The sequence below is a fragment of the Neopsephotus bourkii genome, unplaced genomic scaffold, assembly GCF_033783945.1.
Source record: "Neopsephotus bourkii isolate Nb327-2 ecotype Australia unplaced genomic scaffold, CSIRO-AGI_Nbou_v1 NB_262, whole genome shotgun sequence".
NCBI classification, from domain to species: Eukaryota; Metazoa; Chordata; class Aves; order Psittaciformes; family Psittacidae; genus Neopsephotus; species Neopsephotus bourkii.
The window spans coordinates 12700-21666 of NW_026900771.1; the positions used below are offsets into that span (position 1 = coordinate 12700).

The following is an 8967-nucleotide window of genomic DNA, read 5'->3' on the forward strand; positions in this document are numbered from 1 at the left end:
CTTAAAGGGTCTACAGCTTAAAAAGGCTATGATCTTAAAGGGGCTATGATGTTAAAGGGGCAATGGGCTTAAAGGGGCAATGGCTTCAGTGTGATGACCCCCCTTAAAGCAGCAACACCCCTCATTGTGTGGTCCCCCCCCTTTACACAAATGAAATTACCCAAAATCACTTTAATTCACCTCAAAAACGAAGGGGGGGGGGGGTTCGGATGGGGGGGGGGCCAGCGTGATGACGTCACAGCGACCCCACGTCGGTCGGCACAACGGCGAAGGGCTGGGCCGGGAGGGGGCGCTGTTGCTCGCCGCAGCGCAGCAGCCAATGGGGGCGCACGATGGTCAGTGAGGGGCGGAGCTCCAGCGCCTGCGGGGGGGGGGGCGGAGCTTAGGTGTGAGAGGCCGAACCGCCTCCCGTTAAGCCACGCCCCCAATGGGCTTTAAGCCACGCCCCCACCTGGTTAAAGGCCTCGTCCCAGCCGTCCGCTGTCACCACGTGGGTCACTGCATCGTTCATGGAGGGGGCCAGGGTCCTGCACCAGTATGGACCAGTATGGACCAGTATGGACCAATATGGACCATTTTGGACCAGTATAAAGCAACACAAGCGAACACAAAGCACTCTGAACCAGCACGTGCCATCATATAAACCACTATGGAGCCATATAAGCCAGTGCAAGCTTCCAGTATGAACCACTATAAACCAGTATAGCCCAGTCTAACCTTCCAGTAAGACCCAACACAACTCATTTGAAGCCCTCAGGGTAAAGCAGAGCCTGGCCTAATATAAACCAGTGGGCCCAGTCCCACCTCCCAGTGCCCCCAGGAGAACCCACTATAACCCCATTATCCCCCATTATAACGCTATTACACCCCATTATAACCCTTTACACTCCATTATACGCCCATTATACCCCACTATATCCCATTATCCCCCATTATTATGCATTATAACCCCATAATACCCATTACAATCCCATTATATCCAATTATCCCTTGTTATCCCCCACTATAACCCCATTATACTCCATTATAATCCCATTATAACCCATTGTACCCCATTATAACCCATTATCCCCCATTATAATCTCATTATTCCCCATTATAACCCATTGTACCCCATTATAACCCCATTATAACACATTATCCCACATTATACCCCATTATAACCCATTATAACTCCATTATTATCCCTTATAACCCCATTATCCCCATTATAACCCCATTATCTCCATTATCCATTATACCCCATTAAAACCCCATTATAACCCATTATACCCCATTATAACCTCATTATTCCCCATCATAACCCATTATAACCCCATTATCCCCCATTACACCCCATTATAACCCCATTATCCCCCATTATAACAAATTATACCCAATTATCCCCAATTATAACCCAGTATAGCCCCATTATACCCCAGTATAGCCCCATTATAACCCAGTATAGCCCCATTATAACCCAATATAACCCCATTATCCCCAATATAACCCCATTACCCCCCACTATAAACCAGTGGGCCCCACTCACCCCCCGAAGGCGATCACGAGGCGCCGCAGCCATCGCCCCTCCCCCTCCGGGAAGCTGCCGGCCAATAGGAACGAGAGGCCCCGGAAGAAGTCTGCAAAAGGGGGCGGGGCCACAAGGGGTCACGTAGGGTCATGGAAGGGTTGTACTTGGCTATAATGGGTTTATACTGGGTTATAATGGGGTTAAAACGAGGTATTATGGGTTATAATGGGGGATAATGGGGTTATAATGGGGGATAATGGGGTTATACTGGGGTATAATGGGGTTATAATGCGCTTATATTGGGGTATAACAGGTTATAATGGGGTATAAAAGCTTATAATGGATTATAATAGGGTATAATGGGGTTATATTAGGGTATATTGGGGTATAATGGGGTTATAATGGGTTATAATGGTGTAAATTGTGTATAATGGTGTATAATGGATTATAATGGGGTATAATGGGGTTATAATGGGGTATAATGAGATTATAATGGGGTATTATGGGTTATTATGGGGTATAAGGAATTATAATGGGTTGTAATGGGGTAAAATAGGGTTATAACAAGTTATAATGGGTTATTATGGGGTAAAATGGGGTATAGGGGTCTTATAATGGGTTATAATATGGTATAATGGGATTATAATGGGGTATAATGGGGTTATAATGGGGTATAATGGGATTATAGTGTGTTATAATGGGGTTATAATGGGGTATTATGGGTTATAATGGGGTATTATGGGCTATAATGGGGTATTATGGGCTATAATGGGGTATTATGGGCTATAATGGTGTCATACTAATAGGTTGCAATAAGTTATTATCGGTTATAATGGGGTATAATGGGGTTATAATGGGTTATAATAGGTTATTATGAGTTATAATGGGGGTATAATGGGTTTATAATGGGTTATTATGGGTTATAATGGGTTATTATGGGTTATAATGGGTTATTATGGGTTATAATGGGCTATTATAGCCCCAGACCCACCAGGCAAGGGGGGAATGGGCTCCTCCTCCTCCTCCTCTTCCTCACTGTTCTCCTCTGTGGAGCCCCCATAGGGATCATCCCTATGGAATGGGATGGATCAGAGCAATGGGGGGGGGGGGGGAAGGAATAACGGGAGGAGGGGACCCCCCAACACTCACGGCTCTGATTGGTCGCTGGCATCGCCCGAATCAGCTCCTGCAATGGGATTGGACGGGGTCGATGTGGGGCTGTGGCCCCTTTAAAGGGGGGGGAATGGAGGAGGGGGGCGTGGCTTACCACTGGTCACGTGAGGGGCTGGGTCTGGAGGGGGCGTGGCCTCATCAGGCTCCTCCCCATCGCTGCCGGAGGAGGCGGAGCCATCCAGGAGGTACCTGAAGGGGGGGGCAATGAGGCCACGCCCACAAGGGGGTGGAGCATAGCCGAGGTTATGCCTATACACCCCCCCCACCCCATTGGCCAATCAGAAGACTCCAACCCCCCAGGGGGCGTGGCTTCCGCAGCCCATTCAGGTCCCATTAGGGGTTGGTACAGGGCTTATAGACAGGGGAGGGGGTTAGCCAATAGGGGGCGTGGCTTAGCCAATGGGGGCGTGGTTTCCACAGCCCATTCAGGTCCCATAGGGGTTGATACAGGGCTTCTAGACGGGGGTGGGGCTTAACCAAAAGGGGGCGTGGCTTAGTCAACGGAAGCGTGGTTTAGCCAATGGGGGCGTGGTATAGCCGCTAGGGGGCGTGGTTTAGCCCCCAGGGGGCGTGGTTTCCACAGCCCATTCAGGTCCCATAGTGTTGGGTGCAGGGCTTAAGGACAGGAGGAGGGACTTAGGGAATAGGGGGCGTGGCTTAGGGCCCAAGGGGCGGGTCTTGTGCTCACGGGCGGCAGGGCAGGCGGCGGCCCCGCCTCTGGCAGTCCCAGATCCAATCAGGGCTCACGAGGAGCCCCCCCATGGCCCGGGCCCGGGCGGCTTTGGGGGTGCGGGAGAAGGCGGAGCTAAAGGGGGGGAGGGGAAGAGGAAACAATGAGAAAGGGGCGGGGCTAAAGAGGGGAAGGGATGGGGTTAAGGTGAGGGGTGGGGCTAAGAGGAGGTAGGGAAAGGGGAGGGGGAAAGGGAAAGGGGTGGGGCCAAAGGGAGGGGAAGGGGAGGGGCTAAAGAGGAACAAGGGGCAGGGATAAGAGACAGGGGGAAAGGGGCGGGGCTGAAGAAGGGAAGGGGCGGGACTAGTGGAGAAAGGGGAGGGGCAGAAGAGGTGAAAGGGGAGGGGTTAGGAAGGGGAAGGGCCGGGGCAAAGATGGAAAAGGGGCGGGGCTACAGAGGTAAGAGGTGGGGGCAAGGGGCGGGGCTAAAAAGAGGGGTAAGGGGCAGGGCTAAGAGGGGAAAGGGGTTGGGGCTAAAGGGGCAGGGCTAAGATAGGGAAGGGGGCGTGGCTAAAGGGAAGGGGCGTGGCTAAGGGAGAAAGATGGGGTGAAGCACAAGGGGCGGGGCTAAGGGCTGGGAAAGAGGCGGGGCTAAAGGCGTGAAAGGGGAGGGGTTTAGGGGCGGAGCTAAGGGGAAGGGGGCGGAGCTAAGGGGGGAAAAGGGAAGGGCTTAGCCTAAGGTACAGGGATTGAGGGGAAAGAGGTGGGGCTAAAGCAAAGGGGCGTGGCTAAGGGGAAGGGGCGGGGCTTACACGAGGTGGGTGCAGCGCGGCGTCCAATCAGGGCTGTACTCGGCTCCCATGGCGACGGCGGCGGCGCGCAATTGGCCGCGGAGGGGGTTCTCGAAACCACTCAGGGCCACCACCACCCCGGCCAAGATGGCGGCCGGAGGGGGCGTGGTTTGGGTGGGAGGGGGCGTGGCTTTGGGGGTGAGAGGGCGGGGCTGTTTCCGAGGCGTCCCATTGGCTGCGGTGGGAGGAGGCGGGGAGGGGCGGCGCTTGGGGGGCTGTAATGGGGTAAAGGGGGGGTTAAAGGGGGTGGGGCTTAAGAGGGGGCGGGGTTTGTGGGGAGGGGGCGGGGCTTACCCGGGGTTTGGGGGTGGAGCCAGCACTGGCCTTGAGGGCGGCATCGGCGTAAGTGGGGCCTGGGGGAGGGGCCTTGGAGGGGGCTAAAAGGGGAGGGGACGGGGCTTGGTGAGGCCACGCCCCCTCCTGTTGAGGTCACGCCCACTATAGGGGGGAGGGGCTCTTACCTGTGGGGGAAGGGGGGCGCTGGTAGAAGAGGGCCCCGGGGGGGCGCAGGGGGGAGGGCCCCCCCTCCCGGAGGGTGAAAAGGCCCAAGCGGCGAACCTGGTGGGGGGGAAATGGGGGGGTTATGGGGCAGCTATGGGGCGGCTATGGGGAAGCTATGGGGAAGCTATGGGGAAGCTATGGGGCAGTTATGGGGCATCTATGGGGCAGATATAGGGTGGCTATGGGTGGTTATGGGGTGGTTATGGGGTACTTATGGGGCAGCTATGGGGTACTTACGGGGCAGCTATGGGGCGGTTATGGGGTGGTTATGGGGAGGTTACGGGGCAGCTATGGGGCGGTTATAGGGGAGCTATGGGGCGGCTATGGGGCGGTTATGGAACAGTTATGGGGCATTTATGGGGAAGCTATGGGGTGATTATGGGGAAGTTATGGGGCAGCTATGGGGAAGCTATGAGGTACTTATGGGGCAGCTCTGGGGTGGTTATAGGGCAGCTATGGGGTGGTTATGGGGTACTTATGGAGCAGTTATGGGGTAGCTATGGGGGGGAAGCTATAGGGGGTTATGGGGCAGCTATGGGCCAGTTATGGGGAAGCTATGGGGCACTTATTGAGCAGTTATGGGGGCAGTTATGCGGTGGGGGGTTCAGATAGGGGGTCAGGAGGGTACTTATGGGGCAGATAAGGGGTGGGGGTGGGGCTGTGGGTCAGTGTGGCTCAATATGGGGTCTCTATGGGGTGCTATGGGGTCCGTATGGGTCTCTGTGGGTCCATATCGATCCCTATGGGTATCCATGGAGTGTTTATGGGTCTCTATGGGGTCCCTATGTGTGTCTATGGGGCCTCTATGGGTCCCTATGGCTCTCAATGGGTCTCTACACGGTCTCTATGGGTCGCTATGGGGCAGCCGGGGGTCACTCACCGGGGCCTCAGCAGGAGCCGCATCCTCCGGGGGGCCGAAGAGACGAACATAGGAGAGACCAAAGGGACGATCCTGGGGGAACAGAGACCCCATAGACCCCATAGTCCCCATAGACCCCATAGCCCCTATAGACCCCATAGCCCCCATAGACCCCATAGTCCCTATAGACCCTATAGCCCCTATAGACCCCATAGCCCCTATAGACCCCATAGCGCCCATAGCTCTCATAGACCCCATAGCCCCTATAGACCCCATAGCCCCTATAGACCCCATAGCCCCCATAGACCCCATAGCCCCTATAGACCCCATAGCGCCCATAGCTCTCATAGACCCCATAGCCCCTATAGACCCCACAGCCCCTATAGACCCCATAGCGCCCATAGCTCTCATAGACCCCATAGCTCCCATAGACCCCATAGCCTCTATAGACCCCATAGCCCCCATACCCCCATAGCCCCCCATAGCCCCCATAGCCCCCATAGCCCCCATACCCCCATACCCCCATAGCCCCCCATAGCCCCATAGCCCCCATAGCCCCCCATAGCCCCCATAGCCCCCATAGACCCCATAGCCCCCATAGCCCCATAGCCCCCATAGCCCCCCATAGCCCCCATACCCCCCATAGCCCCCCATAGCCCCCCATACCCCCCATACCCCCCATAGCCCCACCTGGCTGTAGGGCTGGGTGCAGACGAGGCGCAGGCGGTCCCAGCTCCCCTCCAGGGCGCCCTTCACCAGGGCCTCGGGCCCGAAGCTCCGCCCCCGGCGAGGCTCCGCCCCCTCGCGGCTCTCACGGGGGGTCATGAAGGCGGCAGTGGGCAGCAGCACCTATGGGGGGTCTATAGGGGTCTATGGGGGGTCTATAGGGGGCTATGGGGGGTATATAGGGGGCTATGGGGGGTATATAGGGGGCTATGGGGGGTCTATAGGGGTCTATGGGGGGTATACAGGAGTCGCTATGGGTCCCTATGGGTCTCTATGGCATCTCTGTGTGTCCCTATGGATCTCTACGGGTCTCTATGGGGTCTCTATGGCGTCTCTATGGGGTCTCTATGGGGTCTCTATGGGTCTCCATGGGTCTCTATGGGGTCTCTATGGGTCTCTATGGGGTCTCTATGGGGTCTCTATGGGTCTCTATGGGTCTCTATGGGGTCTCTATGGGTCTCTATGGGTCTCTATGGGTCTCTATGGGGTCTCTATGGGTCTCTATGGGTCTCTATGGGTCTCTATGGGGTCTCTATGGGGTCTCTATGGGTCTCTATGTGTCTCTATGGGTCTCTATGGGTCTCTATGTGTCTCTATGGGTCTCTATGGGTCTCTATGGGTCTCTATGGGTCTCTATGGGTCCCTATGGGGTCTCTATGGGTCTCTATGGGTCTCTATGGGTCTCTATGGGTCTCTATGGGTCTCTATGGGGTCTCTATAGGTCTCTATGGGGTCTCTATGGGTCTCTATGGGGTCTCTATGGGTCTCTATGGGTCTCTATGGGTCTCTATGGGGTCTCTATGGGTCTCTATGGGCTCACCTGGAAGCTGCCCCCCTCCTGGGTGCCCACCAGGGCCTCGACGAAGGCGGAGCCGTTGTTGCCAATGAGCAGGCGCTGGAGGCGCTGCCCCATGGGGACCTGTAGGGGGCGACAGAGGGGCCATAGGGGGTATATAGGGGGTCTATGGGGGTCTATGGGGGTCTATGGGGGGTCTATGGGGGTCTATAGGGGGTCTATGGGGGTCTATAGGGGGTCTATGGGGGTCTATGGGGGGTCTATGGGGGTCTATGGGGGGTCTATGGGGGTCTATAGGGGGTCTATGGGGGTCTATGGGGGGTCTATGGGGGTCTATAGGGGTTATATAGGGGTCTATGGGGGTATACAGGGGTCTATAGGGGTTATATAGGGGTCTATGGGGGTATATAGGGGTCTATAGGCGTTATAAAGGGGTCTATAGGGGGTATATAGGGAGGCTATAGGGGGTATATAGGGATCTATAGAGGGTCTATAGAGATCTATAGAGTACATACAGATCTACAAGGGGTATATAGGGGGTCCATAGGAGTCTATATGGGGTATATAGCGGTCTACAGGAGTATATAGGGATATATAAGGGGTATATAAGTCTATATAAAAATGTATAGGGGGCACATAGGCGTATACAGGGGATGTATAAGGGTTATACAGAGATATATAGGAATAGATAAGGATTACTTAGGAGTATATAGGGATATACAGAAGTATATGGGGCTATATGGGGATATATAGGGGTATATAGCAGTTATTTAGGATCTATAAGAATATATAGGAGTCTATAGAAGGCATATAGGGGTCTATAGAAGGCATATAGGAGTTTATAGCACGCATATAGGGTTCTATAGGAGGCATATAGGGTTCTATAGGAGGCATATAGGGTTCTATAGGAGTCTATAAGGGTATAAAGGGGGCATATAGAAGTCTATAGCAGCATACAGCAATATATAGAACACATACATGGGCATATAGGGGACACATAGGGGTACACAGAGGTATATAGGGATATATACAGGGTACATAGGGAGTATATAGGGGTACAGAGGGGTACATAGAGGGGAGACACGGATCCCCTAAAGCCCATAGAGGAGACACAGGGACCCCATAGAGCACCCAACCCCCCTATAGACCCCTCTATAGGCCCCATAAGCCTCTCTATAAGACCCCCTATAGGCCCCATAGGCCTCTCTATAGGCCCCATAAGCCTCTCTATAGGACCTCCTATAGGCCCCATAGGCCCCTCTATAAGACCCCCTATAGGCCCCATAGGCCCTCTATAGCCTCCATAGGCCCCTCTATAAGACCCCCTTTAGGGCCCCCATAGGCCCCACTATAGGCCCCCCCATAAGCCCCATAGGCCCCTCTATAAGACCCCCTATAGGCCCCCTTATAGCCCCCATAGGCCCCTCTATAAGGCCCCCTTTAGGCCCCTTATAGGCCCCTCAGGCCCCTCTATAAGACACCCTATAGGCCCCATAAACCTCTCTATAGGCCCCCCCATAGACCCCATAGGCCCCTCAGTAAGACCCCCTATATGAACCCCCATAGGCCTCTCTGTAGGCCCCATAGGCCCCTCTATAGGCCCCATAGGCCCCCCTATAGGCCCCATAGCCCCCCATTCACCTCCAGCTCCACGCTGATCTGCCGCTCTCCCGCCTTCGCCCCCCGCCATCGCCCGCCGGCCTCCGGCTGCAGCAAGTTCCGGGCCGGGTGTTGCTGAGGGGACAACGGGGGTCAAAGCAACCGGAACCGGAACCGGGAGCGGAGCTTTCCCAACCCCTTCCGGCCCCAGCCCCGTTACCGGATCCTCGCTGGACACGGACACGACGCGGAGCAATGGGATCTCGGCCATTTCCTTATGGC

The 8967-nt window shown here is 55.2% G+C and overlaps 1 protein-coding gene across 1 annotated transcript; it reads right to left on the reverse strand.

The window, feature by feature from the left end:
* Positions 1-219: 219 nt before the first annotated feature.
* On the reverse strand, positions 220-8956 carry LOC133208355 (DNA repair protein XRCC1-like). Its single transcript, XM_061346180.1, is given in 14 exon segments — positions 220-361; positions 452-527; positions 1529-1619; positions 2502-2581; positions 2660-2872; positions 3372-3488; positions 4166-4419; positions 4499-4523; positions 4644-4762; positions 5586-5657; positions 6255-6413; positions 7111-7209; positions 8728-8820; positions 8906-8956. Coding segments are annotated over 14 exon segments (1575 nt in total). The 3' UTR covers positions 220-235.
* Between the last annotated feature and the right edge of the window lie 11 nt (positions 8957-8967).